The sequence below is a fragment of the Oncorhynchus gorbuscha genome, linkage group LG04 (assembly GCF_021184085.1).
Source record: "Oncorhynchus gorbuscha isolate QuinsamMale2020 ecotype Even-year linkage group LG04, OgorEven_v1.0, whole genome shotgun sequence".
Taxonomy (NCBI): domain Eukaryota; kingdom Metazoa; phylum Chordata; class Actinopteri; order Salmoniformes; family Salmonidae; genus Oncorhynchus; species Oncorhynchus gorbuscha.
The window spans coordinates 67,481,719-67,499,954 of record NC_060176.1 but is presented as its reverse complement, the minus strand read 5'-3'; the positions used below and the strand labels follow the sequence as shown (position 1 = coordinate 67,499,954).

The window sequence follows — 18,236 nt, the reverse complement described above, 5'->3', positions numbered from 1 at the left end:
ATTAACCTTTCAGCAGGACAATAACCTAAAACACAAGGCCAAATCTACACGGAGTTGCTTACCAAGACGACATTGAATGTTCCTGAGAGGCCAAGTTAAATCTACTTGAAAATCTATGGTAAGAGCTGAAGACTTGAAAATGTCTGTCTAGCAATGATCAACAACCAACTTGATAGAGCTTGAAGAATTTTAAAGAATATACAAATATTGTAAAATCCAGATGTGCAAAGCTCTTAGAGACTTTCCTAGAAAGACTCACAGCTGAAATCGCTACCAACTGTGACTCTAAAATGTATTGACCCAGGGGGTTGAATAGTTAAGTAATCAAAATATAGTAGTGTTTTATTTTTCATATTATTTTCAACAAATGTTAGAATTTTTCTTCCACTTTGACAGAGTATTTTATGTAGATCGTTTACAAAATATGACATTAATTTTAATCCCACCTTGTAACACAACAAAATGTGGAGAAAGTCAAGGGGTGTGAATCCTTTCTAAAGAAACTGTAAATAGAATGTGTGTGTGTTTTCCACGGTGGTGCTGCCCATCACCCCTATAACAGTGCCACTTCATGTGTTGCCTTCATGTCCTGGCACAATCCCTGTCTCCAAAATAGATGACTACCTGGTACTATGTATTCCACCCCAACGGACCATTACGCATAGTGGTTGTGGAAACCATTCAAGACTTGGCTATACCAAAAGCATTTCACGCATAATCAATAATCACAGGTGTACAAGCAGTGAAAATCAGAAATTCACACTGACATGTAATGCGCATGAAACAAGTTTTCTGAACATTTCGGTAAAGAGGCAGTGGGTGGCTTTAGCATGGACCTAGGAAGCCGACGGACAGGAATTCCCTATGCAGAGGTAGCTTCCAAACCTGCAAAAATAACCTCAATCAGCCAATACTGTTGCATACATATGATATGTAGTAGGCGCACTGTCTGGAAGAATGCTTCATATAGCGACGTTACCAGGAGTAATGGCTGCATGACATTACATAAATATTGAGGCTCACTCTCCCAAACCAGCCCCCCCTGAACAACGAGCCCAATGTCTCCTTTAATACTTCCCAAACATTTCGACCATATCATAAAAAAATCACAGGCACATGTTGATCACTGACCCACAACTAAAGAAAAAAAAAGTTTAACAAACAACACCTGCTGCTAGTCTTCAAACGCGCCCCCAACATCCGTCACTGCCAAATGGTGGGTAGATCTGCTCTTCCAACTGCGCCACAAGGCACCTTCCTAGATAATTTACAGATAAAGCCGATGTACCCAGTGTAACTTCACAAATACAGTGGGGCAAAAAAGTATTTAGGCAGCCACCAATTGTGCAAGTTCTCCCACTTAAAAAGATGAGAGGCCTGTAATTTTCATCATAGGTACACTTCAACTATGACAGACAAAATGAGGGGAAAAAATCCAGAAAATCACATTGTAGGATTTTTTATGAATTTATTTGCAAATTATGGTGGAAAATAAGTATTTGGTCACCTACAAACAAGCAAGATTTCTGGCTCTCACAGACCTGTAACTTCTTTAAGAGGCTCCTCTGTCCTCCACTCGTTACCTGTATTAATGGCACCTGTTTGAACTTGTTATCAGTATAAAAGACACCTGTCCACAACCTCAAACAGTCACACTCCAAACTCTACTATGGCCAAGACCAAAGAGCTGTCAGAGGACACCAGAAACACAATTGTAGACCTGCACCAGGCTGGGAAGACTGAATCTGCAATAGGTAAGCAGCTTGGTTTGAAGAAATCAACTCTGGGAGCAATTATGAGGAAATGGAAGACATACAAGACCACTGATAATCTCCCTCGATCTGGGGCTCCACGCAGGATCTCACCCCGTGGGGTCAAAATGATCACAAGAACAGTGAGAAAAAAATCCCAGAACCACACGGGGGACCTAGTGAATGACCTGCAGAGAGCTGGGACTAAAGTAACAAAGCCTACCATCAGTAACACACTACACCGCCAGGGACTCAAATCCTGCAGTGCCAGACGTGTCCCCCTGCTTAAGCCAGTACATGTCCAGGCCCGTCTGAAGTTTGCTAGAGAGCATTTGGATGATTCAGAAGAAGACTGGGAGAATGTCATATGGTCAGATGAAACCAAAACATAACTTTTTGGTAAAAACTCAACTCGTTGTGTTTGGAGGACAACGAATGCTGAGTTGCATCCAAAGAACACCATACCTACTGTGAAGCATGGGGGTGGAAACATCATGCTTTGGGGCTGTTTTTCTGCAAAAGGACCAGGACGACTGATCCGTGTAAAGGAAAGAATGAATGGGGCCATGTATCGTGAGATTTTGAGTGAAAACCTCCTTCCATCAGCAAGGGCATTGAAGATGAAACATGGCTGGGTCTTTCAGCATGACAATGATCCCAAACACACCGCCCGGGCAACGAAGGAGTGGCTTCGTAAGAAGCATTTCAAGGTCCTGGAGTGGCCTAGCCAGTCTCCAGATCTCAACCCCATAGAAAATATTTGGAGGGAGTTGAAAGTCTGTGTTGCCCAGCAACAGCCCCAAAACATCACTGCTCTAGAGGAGATCTGCATGGAGGAATGGGCCAAAATACCAGCAACAGTGTGTGAAAACCTTGTGAAGACTTACAGAAAACGTTTGACCTCTGTCATTGCCAACAAAGGGTAGATAACAAAGTATTGAGAAACTTTTGTTGTTGACCAAATACACTGCTCAAAAAGATAAAGGGAACACTTAAACAACACAATGTAACTCCAAGTCAATCACACTTCTTTGAAATCAAACTGTCCACTTAGGAAGCAACACTGACAATACATTTACATTTACATTTAAGTCATTTAGCAGACGCTCTTATCCAGAGCGACTTACAAATTGGTGCATTCACCTTATGACATCCAGTGGGACAGTCACTTAACAATAGTGCATCTAAAACTTAGGGGGGGTGGGGTGAGAGGGATTACTTAACCTATCCTAGGTATTCCTTAAAGAGGTGGGGTTTCAGGTGTCTCCGGAAGGTGGTGATTGACTCCGCTGTCCTGGCGTCGTGAGGGAGTTTGTTCCACCATTGGGGGGCCAGGGCAGCGAACAGTTTTGACTGGGCTGAGCGGGAGCTGTACTTCCTCAGTGGTAGGGAGGCGAGCAGGCCAGAGGTGGATGAACGCAGTGCCCTTGTTTGGGTGTAGGGCCTGATCAGAGCCTGGAGGTACTGAGGTGCCGTTCCCCTCACAGCTCCGTAGGCAAGCACCATGGTCTTGTAGCGGATGCGAGCTTCAACTGGAAGCCAGTGGAGAGAACGGAGGAGCGGGGTGACGTGAGAGAACTTGGGAAGGTTGAACACCAGACGGGCTGCGGCGTTCTGGATGAGTTGAAGGGGTTTAATGGCACAGGCAGGGAGCCCAGCCAACAGCGAGTTGCAGTAATCCAGACGGGAGATGACAAGTGCCTGGATTAGGACCTGCGCCGCTTCCTGTGTGAGGCAGGGTCGTACTCTGCGGATGTTGTAGAGCATGAACCTACAGGAACGGGCCACCGCCTTGATGTTAGTTGAGAACGACAGGGTGTTGTCCAGGATCACGCCAAGGTTCTTGGCGCTCTGGGAGGAGGACACAATGGAGTTGTCAACCGTGATGGCGAGATCATGGAACGGGCAGTCCTTCCCCGGGAGGAAGAGCAGCTCCGTCTTGCCGAGGTTCAGCTTGAGGTGGTGATCTGTCATCCACACTGATATGTCTGCCAGACATGCAGAGATGCGATTCGCCACCTGGTCATCAGAAGGGGGAAAGGAGAAGATTAATTGTGTGTCGTCTGCATAGCAATGATAAGAGAGACCATGTGAGGTTATGACAGAGCCAAGTGACTTGGTGTATAGCGAGAATAGGAGAGGGCCAAGAACAGAGCCCTGGGGGACACCAGTGGTGAGAGCGCGTGGTGAGGAGACAGATTCTCGCCACGCCACCTGGTAGGAGCGACCTGTCAGGTAGGACGCAATCCAAGCGTGGGCCGCGCCGGAGATGCCCAACTCGGAGAGGGTGGAGAGGAGGATCTGATGGTTCACAGTATCGAAGGCAGCCGATAGATCTAGAAGGATGAGAGCAGAGGAGAGAGAGTTAGCTTTAGCAGTGCGGAGCGCCTCCGTGACACAGAGGAGAGCAGTCTCAGTTGAATGACTAGTCTTGAAACCTGACTGATTTGGATCAAGAAGGTCATTCAGAGAGAGATAGCGGGAGAGCTGGCCAAGGACAGCACGTTCAAGAGTTTTGGAGAGAAAAGAAAGAAGGGATACTGGTCTGTAATTGTTGACATCGGAGGGATCGAGTGTAGGTTTTTTCAGAAGGGGTGCAACTCTCGCTCTCTTGAAGACGGAAGGGACGTAGCCAACGGTCAGGGATGAGTTGACATGCTGTTGTGCAAATGGAATTGACAACAGGTGGAAATTATAGGCAATTAGCAAGACACCCCCAATAAAGGAGTGGTTCTGCAGGTGGTGACCACAGACCACTTCTCAGTTCCTATGCTTCCTGGCTGATGTTTTGGTCACTTTTGAATGCTGGCAGTGCTTTCACTCTAGTGGTAGACAGAGTCTACAACCCACACAAGTGGCTCAGGCAGTGCAGCTCATCCAGGATGGCACATCAATGCGAGCTGTGGCAAGAAGGTTTGCTGTGTCTGTCAGCGTAGTGTCCAGAGCATGGAGGCACTACCAGGAGACAGGCCAGTACATCAGGAGATGTGGAGGAGGCCATAGGAGGGCAACAACCCAGCAGCAGGACCGCTACCTCCACCTTTGTGCAAGGAGGAGCAGGAGGAGCACTGCCAGAGCCCTGCAAAATGACCTTCAGCAGGCCACAAATGTACATGTGTCTGCTCAAACGTTCAGAAACAGACTGCATGAGGGTGGTATGAGGGCCCAACGTCCACAGGTGTTGGTTGTGCTTACAGCCCAACACCGTGCAGCACGTTTGGCATTTGCCAGAGAACACCAAGATTGGCAAATTCGCCACTGGCGCCCTGTGCTCTTCACAGATGAAAGCAGGTTCACACTGAGCACATGTGACAGACGTGACAGAGTCTGGAGACGCCGTGGAGAACGTTCTGCTGCCTGGACATCCTCCAGCATGACCGGTTTGGCGATGGGTCAGTCATGGTGTGGGGTGGCATTTCTTTGGGGGGCCGCACAGCCCTCCATGTGCTCGCCAGAGGTAGCCTGACTGCCATTAGGTACCGAGATGAGATCCTCAGACCCCTTGTGAGACCATATACTGGTGCGGTTGGCCCTGGTAAATGGAATGATAATGTAGGCTATACCAACTGAAGGGAACTTACAGTAAATTGACAGTGTAATATGTGTTGTTATTAGGTCTACTGACGGTCGATGCTGATTGTGGCTAATATTTATCATGATAGAAGTAGGAAACAGAGAGATTCGGGGTAGGCTATAATTAAGACATTCGAGAGCTCTCATCCCTGTAAGTTAAAAGGCTGTAAGATTTGTCATTCTGCATAATGGCACAACATTTTATAAACTTCACTGTGGAAATGTTGACATGCTTCAGTTTGCCACCATGTGACTGGTTTCACATTTGTCACCAGCAATCATATGGTCAAATAGATCTAAAACAACTGTCATTAATATTTTCAATCCCCTTACCCAAACAGATTACTCATTTACCTAGCTCTTATTAATAGCTATTATCAAGTTGTAAATTACAGTGCATAGAGAATGCTGTTATCGGAAAAAAATATGCTTTTTCCACTTGCACTTGGAACCGGCAGGTTCGCTCAACCTTAATCATGGTTTCCTCTTGCATATAGGTGGTGGCGTTATGAGGGAATTAAGTCAAGGTCAGAATATGTCATATCTGTAGACACATTTCCACTACATCTGATTTTTTTCAATCTCCACCCCTGAATGAATAGTAGGTGAATTGCATGCTATTCTCATGCTTAAGTTCAGAATATGCATAGAGAGAAAAGTTCATGAAAAGGGAATGAAGTTCCATTTACATGTGCTTAAATGGGGTTGGAATCGGGGGTGCGTAATGGTCATGTGGGGTGAAATATGTCCTTTTGACCGGACGATGAAGATGTGGATCAAAACATTGTCAATAAAGGTGGTTATGTGGGGGCATATTCTGTGCCTTTCATGGGCCTTTTTGTTATTTTCTACCATTGATGCGACATGGGAATCATATACATCACACACACACACACACACACAGGCCCCGTGGTCTCCTGATCCCAAGTTTACTATTTTTAACTGGGTGTACTCACATACAGTACCAGTCAAGAAATTTGGACACACCTACTCATTCAAGGGTTGCTTTATTTTTTACTATTTTCAACATTGTAGAATAATAGTGAAGACATCAAAACTATGAAATAACACAAAAGTGTTAAACAAATCAAAATACATTTTATTATTGAGGTTCTTCAAAGTAGCCATTGATGACAGCTTTGCACACATTTGGCATTCTCTCAACCAGCTTCATGAGGTAGTCACCTGGAACGCATTTCAATTAACATGTGTGCCTTGTTAAATTAATTTGTAATGTGTTTTATGCATTTGAGGCAATCAGTTGTGTTGCGACATGGTAGGGGTGGTATACAGAAGATAGCCCTAGATCAAGTCCATATTATGGCAAGAACAGATCAATTAAGCAAAGAGAAACAACAGTCCATCATTACTCATTACATAAGACATGAAGGTCAGTCAATACAGAAATTTGAAAGTTTCTCCAAGTGCAGTCTCAAAAACCATCAAGTGCTATGACGGAACTGGCTCTCATGAGGACCACCACAGGAATGGAAGACCCAGAGTTACTTCTGCTGCAGAGGATAAATTCATTAGAGTTACCAGCCTAAAAAAATGCTTCAGAGTTCAAGTAACAGACACATCTCAACATCAACTGTTCAGAGGAGACTGCATGAATCAGGCCTTCATGGTCAAATTGCTGCAAAGAAACCACTACTAAAGGACAACAATAAGAAGAGACTTGCTTGGGCCAAGAAACATGAGCAATGGACATTAGACCGGTGAAAATATGTCCTTTTGGTCTGATTAGTACAAATATGAGTACAAATTTTTGTCTTTGTGAGAAGCAGAGTAGGTGAGCAGATTATCTCCGCATGTGTGGTTCCCACCGTGAAGCATGGAGGAGGAGCTGTGGGGGTGCTTTGCTGGTGACACGGTCAGTGATTTATTTAGAATTCAAGGCACACTTAACCAGCATGGCTACCACAGCATTCTGCAGCAATACGCCATCCCATCTGGTTTGCACATAGTCCCACAATCATTTGTTTTTCAACAAGACAACACAACTTCCAAGTTGTGTAAGGGCTATTTGGACAAGAAGGAGAGTGATGGAGTGCTGCATCAGATGACCTGGCCTCCACAATCACCCGACCTCAACGCAATTGAGATGGTTTGGGATGAGTTGGACCGCGGAGTGAAGGAAAAGCAGCCAACAAGTGCTCAGCATATGTGGGAACTCCTTCAAGACTGTTGGAAAAGCATTCCAGGTGAAGCTGGTTGAGAGAATGCCAAGAGTGCGCAAAGGTGTCAAGGCAAAGCTGGCTACTTTGAAGAATCTCAAATATAAAATATATTTTGGTTTCTACATGATTCCATATGTGTTATTTCATAGTTTTGTCTTCACTATTATTCTAGAATGTAGAAAATAATTTTAAAAAGTTAAGAAAAACACTTGAATGTGTAGGTGTCAACTTTTGACTGGTACTGTACGACAGTTGTTAGAAGGATAGTTGCCTTTATAAATACTGTTAGTAAAGCACATCCGATAAGGTCATCATAGGCTTAGCCTACCATTACGCACAGATTTGCTCCTCCCGATTCTGAACGTTCCTTTCCTCATAATAGCCAATACATAGCTGTTTGACTCGCTAAGCTATTAGACTATGAAAGCGTTCTTCTTCGCAGCAGAACACATTTTGAGAGCAGACTTAACCCCAGGTCTCTTCTTGTCAGTGACCGTGCCAAGAGTTTCTTAATTTGGTTGTGTTGCTCGTAACGTACCATGGCCGTTAGTGTAGCATGACGTTGCCAGGGGCAAACTTGGTGTGTGTGTATGGTACCGTCCACTTGAACCACATATATTATACAGTGCATTCAGAAAGTATTCAGACCTCTTTGACTTTTTCCCAATTTTGTTCCGTTACAGCCTTATTCTAAAATTGATTGTTTTAAACTACACACACTACACCATAATGTCAAAGCAAAAACAGGTTTTTAGACATTTTTGGAAATGTATTACAAATAAAAAAAACTATACCTTATTTACAAAGTTTTCAGACCCTTTTGCTAAAAACATGGAGCTCAGGTGCATCTGGTTTCCATTGATCATCCTTGAGATGTTTCTACAACCTTGATTTCCATCATGTGGAACTGGAATAGTACAAACTACTTATTTTCCTTGTTTGGGAAACGTGTGGTTGACACAGAGATATATAATGATACAAAGCCCCTAAAAACCAACCAACTTCTCATTTGGAAAACAGCCTACGTGGCATCGATATGAGTCAAAAACATTTATTCTGTCAGAATTGACTACAAAGTGTAAATAATTATGGTCATAAAGTCAGTCTGGTCCAAAGCAGAGTTTTGTACATGAGTATGTCACAATGTAAATTAAGATGGTGTTCATTTCAATCCTGCCCACATGCTCACAGCTGTCAGCACACAAGTAATCATAAATTCGGAGTCCAGCTGCACGCAAGCCAATTGTAATGCCTGCAGTAATAATGGACCATGTGACATAATGTATGTTAAGTGTATTGGTTCCAAATTTCAATGACTTAAAACCTCAAACCAACTAAATTGTAGATATTCATATACAAATATTGAAAACATTTAATGAAAACTAAAAGGTGTCCAACATGAAAATTTACATTGTGTAATTCATTTCCTGATGGTCCCTAACTAGCCCTGGAGATATGCTATCAAAAGTCAAACCAAGTTTGCTACGGTCGCACAACAGCCAGCTGAAGCTAATTGGCAAAAGAATTTGGCTAACTCTTCCCATCTGCAAACACCCTCACACACATGAGACATCTGCATCGAACCACACCCCGAAATCAACTCAAGCTGTAAAAGAAAGCAGAAACGAACCATAGAGTGTAATACAGCCATCTTCCCACAGATCTTTGCTTAGCACGATAGCCTCTTTCAACAAACCTTTCTTATCCACATTGCTGGTGACTGTAGGTGTCATGACTCATGACCACTACAGAAGTAGTGCCATCAACAAGAACTCCTCACCGTCTCTTTTCAATGTGACACAGGATCGATAATATGTTTGTTAAAAGATACATTATGATACAGGTTTAAAGGTTGTGTACTTAGTCGCTGTAACATTTTTGATATCACTGACAACTTCAACAGGGAAGCTGTATTTACAGTGAAAAGGGAGGTGGTGGGGCATGTAATCAATAATGGCACATTAGCTGTACTATTTAGTTTTCTCTGTAATAGTAGTCAATAGAACAATGATGGGTTCAATGCCCTCTTGTCCAGCTATTTTAGACCTCAGGAAGCAATTTGTAAGATTGTTTACTTGACTGCTGTGCTGCTAAAGGCACTTGAAGGCTGAGTGTGGCATTCCAGTTGGTCTTGGTTAGCTAGCTACAGGGCCTTCACTAAGTATTTACACCCCTTGACTTTTTCCACATTTTGTTTTACAGCCTGAATTTAAGGTGGATTAAATAGAGATGTTGTGTTACTGGCCTACACACAATACCCCATCATGTCAAAGTGGAATTATGTTTTTAAAAATGTATATAAAAATGAAAAGCTGAAATGTCTTGAGTCATTCAAACCCTTTTGTTATTACAACCCTAAATACGTCCTGAATACAAAGTGTTATTTTTGGGGCAAATCGAACAACGCATCACTGTGTACCACTCTTCATATTTTCAAGTATGGTGGTGGCTGAATCGTGTTGTGTGTATGCTTGTAATCGGCAAGGACTAGTGTGTTTTTGAGGGGATAAAAAGAAATGGATTATTATTATTATTCATTTTTAAAAGAATAATGTGCAAATATTGTACAATCTAGGTGTGCAAAGCTCTTAGTGACTTTCCCAGAAAGACTCACAGTTGTAATTGCTGCCAAAGGTGATTCTAACATTTATTGACTCAGGGGATTGAATACTTATCTAATCAAGATATGTTAGTGTTATGTTTCATATACAGTCCCAGTCAAAAGTTTGGAAACACCTACTCATTCAAGTTTTTAAAATATATTTTTTAAAATGTGTACTATTTTCTACTTTGTAGAATAATAGTGAAGACATCAAAACAATTAAATAACACATAGGGAATCATGTAGTAACCAAAGAGGTGATAAACAAATCAAAATATATTTGAGATTCTTCAAAGTAGCCACCCTTTTTGTATTGTTGTCAGCTTTGCACACTATTGGCATTCTCTCAACCAGCTTCATGACGTAGTCACCTAGAATGCATTTCAATTAACACGTGTGTCTTGTTAATTTGTGGAATTCCTTTTCTTCTTAATTCGTTTGAGCCAATCTGTTGTGTTGTGACAAGGTAGGGGTGATATACAGAAGATATCCCTATTTGGTATAATACCAAGTCCATATTATGGCAAGAACAGCTCAAATAAGCAAAGAGAAACAACAGTCTATCGTTACTTTAAGACATGAAGGTCAGTCAATCTGGAAAATTTCTAGAACTTTGAAAGTTTCTTCAAGTACAGTTGCAAAAACCATCAATAGCTATGATGAAACTAGCTCTCGTGAGGACCACCATAGGAAAGGAAGACCCAGAGTTGCAAGCAAGCCTACATTGACCAGAAAACGGACAGCTGAATTTGTAACGTTTTTAGTCAGATAATGTTACAATTTCCTACTTCCACACCTTTCGGGAAAGATTGTGTTGTCCTGCAAACATTTCACAGATTTAAAAAGATGATTTGCAACATTTCTCATCAGCTGGCTTGCAGATCACCAATTAAATTGGTACATTAAATAGTACCTGCAAAACACCAGTCTCAACGTCAACAGTAAAGAGGCAACTCTGGGATGCTGGCCTTCTAGGCGGAGTTGCAAAGAAGAATCCATATCTCAGACTGGCCAATAAAAAAATAAAAAGATTAAGATGGGCAAAGGAACACACACACTGGACAGAGGAACTCTGCCTAGAAGCCTAGCATCCTGGAGTCGCCTCTTCACTGTTGATGTTGAGACTGACGTTTTGCGGGTACTATTTAATGAAGCTGCCAGTTGAGGACTTGTGAGGCATCTGTTTCTCAAACTAGACACTCTAATGTACTTGTCCTCTTGCTCAGTTGTGCACCGGGGCCTCCCACTTCTCTTTCTATTCTGTTTAGGGCCAGTTTGCGCTGTTCTGTAAAGGGAGTAGAACACAGCGTTGTACGAGATCTTCAGTTTCTTGGCAATTTCTCGCATGGAATAGCCTTCATTTCTCAGAACAAGAATAGACTGATGAGTTTCAGAAGAAAGTTATTTGTTTCTGGCCATTTTGAGCCTGTAATCGAACCCACACATGCTGATGCTCTAAGTACTCAACTAGTCTAAAGAAGGCCAGTTTTATTGCTTATTTAATCAGCACAACAGTTTCAGCTGTTCTAACATAATTGCAAATGATTACTTAGCCTTTTAAAATGATCAACTTGGATTAGCTAACACAACGTGCCATTGGAACACAGGAGTGATGGTTGCTGATAATGGGCCTCTGTACGCCTATGTAGATATTCCATAAAAAATCAGCCGTTTCCAGCTACAATAGTCATTTACAACATAAACAATGTCGACACTGTATTTCTGATCAATTTGATGTTGTTATTTTAATGGACAAAAAATGTGGTTCTCTTTCAAAAACAAGGACATTTCGAAGAGACCCCAAACTTTAGAACAGTAGTGTATGTCATAGCTGACACCCCATTCTTTTTGCAGACATTTTTTAAATCTTAATTCGGAGGAGATACAGTATTTAAGAGTTATTGGACAACATGTTCGCATGAAAACCTGAGGGAGATTTTATCTTAACTCCATCACCAAAGTTTGCATTGGCACAATTCTTCCACTAAATTAGTTTTAGTACATTTTTCTTTTCAAATTGTTAAAAGTAGTCCTTTTGCATGGAATTGTATGGTTTGTTCAACTTTGAAATCATTGTTTTTTGTTTGGTATGAGTCAAAGCATAATTCCATTACCTTGGAATTACCCCTGTATTGTTTAGTGTTTGATCGTTCTCGGTAGTGAACATTATATTGTTTTATTGTGCCCCCTGTCACTCTTCAATAATATAGGCAGATATTCTGAAAGTCTGGCTTCTAATTGATTCATTATGTCATCATTTTGAACTGAAAATGAAAATCCATATCCAGGTTACTTTTAACTGACTGCAGTTCAAAATGTAAGAAGTCACTCGCACATTTGAGCTATCTTGTTGCAGTTACATGGTAACATAGAGAGAACTTTAAAGAAAAGAGAAACCTGCACACTGCTCTTGTTAGTATCACACTTTTTTATTGATGCTTACTTGTCAGCTTAACAGAGTGCAGTTAGTATTGTTTTTTATCAGCATATATTTTTCATATGAACTTGGTCCATGTGAACATTTTGTTGGTTGTGCACAATGGAGACATGGTAAAATGCTCTGCCACTGCTGATAGGATTAAGGGCTTGTGTAACTAGGCTATGTATTTTTGATGATAACACATTAACCTTTGATTGTCTCTGTGGTCTGGGAGCATTGTTTATATGTGCAGTACCAGGCATGTCTGCGGCACCTCTGTAGGTAGCTGAGAGGATTAGCATGTGTGTTGTACTGTAGCCTGTCAGATCGCCGAGTTGAAACATTTGTCTGTCACGGTAGACTGAACACCTTGCGTAGGATATGGCTGACAAAATGTTTGGCTCACAGAGAAGATAAGACATGCACTTGTGACCTGAGCTGTGACAGCACAACCATTACCCTCTGTAGAGACTGAACTTTGGCTGATTGCTGTGACGGTCCAACGCTGCTGTTTCCTCCTTGTTCTGGTTTTGGCCCGTGAGTCCGATGTTGGTGAACTTGCTTGCTGGACGGGAATGTTCTTCTAGAAGTCCTACGTCCTAATTTACCGGGACCTACTTTACATGATGCAGAGATTTGTCCCAACACAGAAATGACTGATTGCCAGTTGCTTAATGTTTTACTTGAGTTGTGCGTATGAAATATTTATAAAAAGCGTGAGGCATTGATGCGTTTGTGCTCTTGGACAACCACTGGTATGTTTTCTCTTTCCAGGCCTAGCATGTCTCACCCACATCTGGTGAGGAAGGGTCGCGAGCACCGAAAAATTGAGCTGCAAAGAGACTTCACCGTGGCCTCCCCAGCAGAGTTTGTCACCCGCTTCGGAGGAAACCGTGTGATAGATAAGGTAAGATATCCCTCCCTGTCTGTCTGTGCCTTTTTTGGATGCGTGTCACTAAATGTGTGTCTCTCTTGACTAAACTCCTCATTAAGCTATGAGCAACAGACAACAAAATAGTGTCAAAAGTTGAGTTGAGTTACTGTTTACTTTCTTCTCTTTTTCTTTTTTCTCTTTTTTTATACTTTTTTGTCTCTCTTTTTCTCTCTCTTTCTCTCTCTTTTTCTCTCTCTTTCTCTCTCCCACTTTTTCTCTTTCACAAGGTGCTGATAGCTAATAATGGCATAGCGGCGGTCAAATGTATGCGTTCCATACGCCGTTGGTCCTACGAGATGTTCCGGAATGAGAAGACCATCCGTTTTGTAGTGATGGTCACCCCTGAGGACCTGAAAGCGAACGCAGGTCAGTGAAACATGTTTTAGAAGGTCATCATCATCAGCTCCAGATGGTTGTTCCTCATTGTGTCTCTTGGCACATCTGTAGATAAAGTCACTCAATTACTCCAAAGAAATGATTTCTGTGTGAACTTCTCACGAATAACTAATGTGACTGTATGTGTGTGACTCTTCTAAAGAGTATATCAAAATGGCAGACCACTATGTACCCGTACCCGGCGGCGCCAACAACAACAACTATGCCAACGTAGAGTTGATTGTGGACATCGCCAAGAGGATCCCTGTACAGGTCAGACGGTGCTCCTCCATCTCCATTCTCACCCACAGGAGAATTCGTTTTTGCTTAGAAGGGACATTACCAATCCCAAATCAAGTCCCAATGTCCTATGATGGGTGGACCGGCGGCCATATTGAGTGCACCGATGAATGTTGCTGTCAAATTGGTCTGAGAGTCTTTGTCTCTTCTAGTAATTATATTTTCATAGCTCCCACTCTGATCTCGGTTTTCTTATTGTTCACAGGCGGTCTGGGTTGGATGGGGTCACGCCTCGGAGAACCCCAAACTGCCTGAGCTCTTGGACAAGAACGGAATCTCCTTCTTAGGTACAGCCCGGCATGAAGCCGTTTGTGGATTATTGGATGGTTAACTCTCATTACAACACAAGCACCATTCATTGTGGTGTGTTGATGTAGATATGTTTATTTTTTCTATATGTTTTTGCCTGTGTCTCAGGGCCATCCAGTAAGGCCATGTGGGCCCTGGGTGATAAGGTGGCCTCCTCCATCGTGGCCCAGAGCGCAGACATCCCCACCCTGCCCTGGAGTGGATCAGGTGATATACCCCCCTGCCCCACACTTACCCCCAGACCTCCCCATCCATCCATCCTTGCATCTTAACCCCTTCCCCACACCCCTAGTTTTAGGACTCTGACAGGGTGACTGACTGTTGTGTTTTGACACTAGCGGTTTTGAAGATGATTTTTTTTCTCTTGCGTGTGCTGTAGGCCTGAGAGTAGACTGGACAGAGGAGGACCAGAGGCTCGGCCACGTGATCAGCGTGCCTCCAGAGGTCTACGTGCACGGCTGCGTGCGTGATGTTGACGTTGGACTTGCGGTAAGCATCTCCACGCCATCGCCAATGCTGAAACCATTGAGACATCCTTTGCAGCATATGACAAGTAGTCACTGGAGAGGTATTTAATTCACTCTGTTTGTATTGATGTCCTTTAAGATGTCTGAAACGGTGTATTTCAATGTGTTTCTTTCCCGAGCAATGGAAATGCTGTCCCTAACTCTCTTTTAAACCAAGGTTCGTAAACAGTGGAGCAAACTGAAGATGAAATGCGTTGGTTTTAACAATAAAATATTTGATTTCAAGTTCAGGGTTGCTGAATATCCTTTCGTCTGCAATGTGCTTTCTCCTGAAAGGGAGCAGACAGAATTGGCTACCCGGTGGTGATAAAAGCGTCAGAAGGAGGAGGGGGTAAGGGCATCCGGAAGGTGGACAACGCTGAGGACTTTCCCAGCTTCTTTAGACAGGTTTGTGTCATCGCATTTCGCACACACACACACACACACACACACACACACACACACACACACACACACACACACACACACACACACACACACACACACACACACACACACACACACACACACACACACACACACACACACACACACACACACACACACACACACATTTTAATACTTTATTTGAATCCACATCCACACAGCTAGGCTTGCCCATAACACTTGAAACACACACACACACACACACACACACACACACACACACACACACACACACACACACACACACACACACACACACACACACACACACACACACACACACACACACACACACACTGCATGAGATGTCATGTCCATAATTAGCACAATTTTGTGTTACCGTCATCTAATACAAATCGATGGATCCATACATCTACAGGTGCAGTCGGAGGTGCCCGGCTCGCCCATCTTCGTCATGCAGTTGGCCCAGCATGCCCGTCACCTGGAGGTCCAGATCCTTGCCGACCAGTACGGCAACGCCATCTCCCTGTTTGGCCGAGACTGCTCCATCCAGCGGAGACACCAGAAGATCATTGAGGAGGCCCCAGCCACCATAGCATCTTCCACCACCTTTGAGCACATGGAGCAGGTGAGACACAGAGGGCCTTTCCTTGTCGTTGTGTTTTTTTATAAAATAAAAAAAAAATCACTTTTATTTAACCAGGTAGGCTAGTTGAGAACAAGTTCTCATTTGCAACTGCGACCTGTTCTCCATTGTAATGACGATTCTCCCCTTTGACATTTAGATACTTGTTTTTCGGCCATTTCACTATTCCATAGTTGTGTTCATTAGGGCACACAACGGAAAATGTAGTCCCTCCCTGTTTTAGTCAGTTATCTTCCTCTTGATGCCTAATGAACACAAGCCCCCTCCCCATGTCAGTATGCAGTGCGGATGGCTAAGATGGTGGGCTACGTGAGCGCAGGCACCGTGGAGTACCTCTTCTCTGAAGACGGGAGCTTCCACTTCTTAGAGCTCAACCCCCGTCTGCAGGTGGAACACCCCTGCACAGAGATGATTGGGGATGTCAACCTGCCCGCCGCCCAGCTACAGGTACGCAGCAGCCAGAGGTCAGGGTTTAATCTCGTCCTTTGGCGTAGTTAATGATCGCATTCCATTTTTTCCCGCAAACTCAGTAAAATGTCATATTAATGTGGTTGTTGAGATGTTCTGAAAGCTTTAGGAACTGTGAATAGTTCCTTGGGAATAAACCATGTTAACTTGGTCTTTCTCCTTTGTTGTAGATAGCCATGGGGATCCCCCTCCACAGGATCAAAGACATCCGCATGCTTTATGGAGAGGCCCCCTGGGGGGACACCACCATCAACTTTGAGGCCCCCGACTGTGTACCCAGTCCCCGGGGACACGTCATCGCGGCCCGCATCACCAGCGAGAACCCAGACGAGGTGTGCATTCTACAGGGCTGGCCGGCCATATTCTTAACAGGAGATGGCATGGGTTCTGCAGGCTCACAACTGACCTGTCCTCCCTCCTTGTCACTCGCAGGGCTTCAAGCCCAGCTCGGGCACAGTGCAGGAGCTCAACTTCCGCAGCAGTAAGAACGTGTGGGGCTACTTCAGTGTCGGGGCTACCGGGGGGTTGCACGAGTTTGCTGACTCCCAGTTCGGCCACTGCTTCTCCTGGGGGGAGAACCGAGAGGAGGCCATTTCGTGAGTCCTTCCTTGCCTTGTTGTGTTGTAGACAGTTATTCTGATGAAGTCCCTCGACCGTTAGCCCCTACTCCCTAACCACTTCTGTAGACCTGAGGATAGGATAGGTGGAAGCAATATGGTGACATTTTCACCTGGCCAATCAGAAGGCAAGATGAAGCTATTATCAAAGTGCTCTCAGATCTACATGAGTGATTTGGGTGTATGGGCTCAGATCCATTTGGAATTCTGCATGAGTTGGTGGTTTGTGTGTTGGTGTCTTACCGTACCTGGGGGGTGATAGTGGTGGTGGTTACTGTGTGGTGGCGCAGGAACATGGTGGTGGCCATGAAGGAGCTGTGTATCCGGGGGGACTTCAGGACCACGGTGGAGTACCTCATCAAGCTGCTGGAGACAGAGAGCTTCAGGAACAACGACATTGACACCGGCTGGTTGGATAATCTCATCGCAGATAAAGTTCAGGTAGAGGACCCTTGTGGAATATGAACGGAAATCTTAAAAAAGTCAATCCTGTAAGACGACAGTTGGTTAAAAACAAATCTCCAACGTCTGTGTGTGTGAAAACATCTCCAACGTGTGTGTGTTCTCCCTGAAGGCGGAGAGGCCAGACACCATGCTGGGCATCGTCTGCGGGTCGTTACACGTAGCGGACGCTAGTTTCAGGAAGAGCATGTCCGACTTCCTGCACTCACTGGAAAGGTGGCCTATTATAGCCCAATTCACATTCTCACCCCCCTTCTCCCTGAAGTGTGCAATTGTTACTTCCCCCTCAAGGCTGAAAAAGTATTGGATTGGCATGGAGTTAGATGGAGTGTTTTTCTCCCATATTTGTTACAACCAATCCAATACTTATAAATCCTTGAGGGGGAGAAGGAAGAGAATCCGAATATCATCTTTGTCGGTGTGTTATTGCTGTGATGTTGTACACCTGTCGAAATCCAGTATGTGAAATGTCCTTCTGTAGGGGCCAGGTGCTGCCTGCAGCCAGTTTGCTCAATACTGTCGAGGTGGACCTGGTCTATGAGGGGATCAAATACTGCCTCAAGGTACGAAGACCTCTCATTACACCTGTCTCATTCTCTGTCATGGCTTGATCTTATCCTCTCAGGGATAAGTGCTTCTACATCTGCTTTGCTGTTTGGTGTTTTAGGCTGGGTTTCTGTACAGCA

At 43.9% G+C, this 18,236-nt stretch overlaps 1 protein-coding gene across 4 annotated transcripts in view; it reads left to right on the top strand.

The window, feature by feature from the left end:
- The window catches only part of LOC124034566 (acetyl-CoA carboxylase 2-like), a 56,974-nt gene that overhangs the window by 9,625 nt on the left and 29,113 nt on the right, over window positions 1-18,236 (top strand). For all 4 annotated transcript variants that reach the window (XR_006838586.1, XM_046347931.1, XM_046347930.1 and 1 more), the window contains exons 2-15: window positions 13,300-13,432; window positions 13,687-13,825; window positions 13,998-14,107; window positions 14,340-14,421; window positions 14,552-14,650; window positions 14,823-14,932; window positions 15,247-15,357; window positions 15,776-15,985; window positions 16,280-16,450; window positions 16,642-16,803; window positions 16,904-17,067; window positions 17,379-17,529; window positions 17,663-17,766; window positions 18,032-18,113. Coding sequence is in view for 3 of the 4 variants with exons in the window: in XM_046347931.1 (XP_046203887.1) it covers window positions 13,300-13,432; window positions 13,687-13,825; window positions 13,998-14,107; window positions 14,340-14,421; window positions 14,552-14,650; window positions 14,823-14,932; window positions 15,247-15,357; window positions 15,776-15,985; window positions 16,280-16,450; window positions 16,642-16,803; window positions 16,904-17,067; window positions 17,379-17,529; window positions 17,663-17,766; window positions 18,032-18,113 (1,828 nt within the window). In the remaining variant the exon portion in view is untranslated. The remainder of the gene's footprint in view (window positions 1-13,299; window positions 13,433-13,686; window positions 13,826-13,997; window positions 14,108-14,339; window positions 14,422-14,551; window positions 14,651-14,822; window positions 14,933-15,246; window positions 15,358-15,775; window positions 15,986-16,279; window positions 16,451-16,641; window positions 16,804-16,903; window positions 17,068-17,378; window positions 17,530-17,662; window positions 17,767-18,031; window positions 18,114-18,236) is intronic.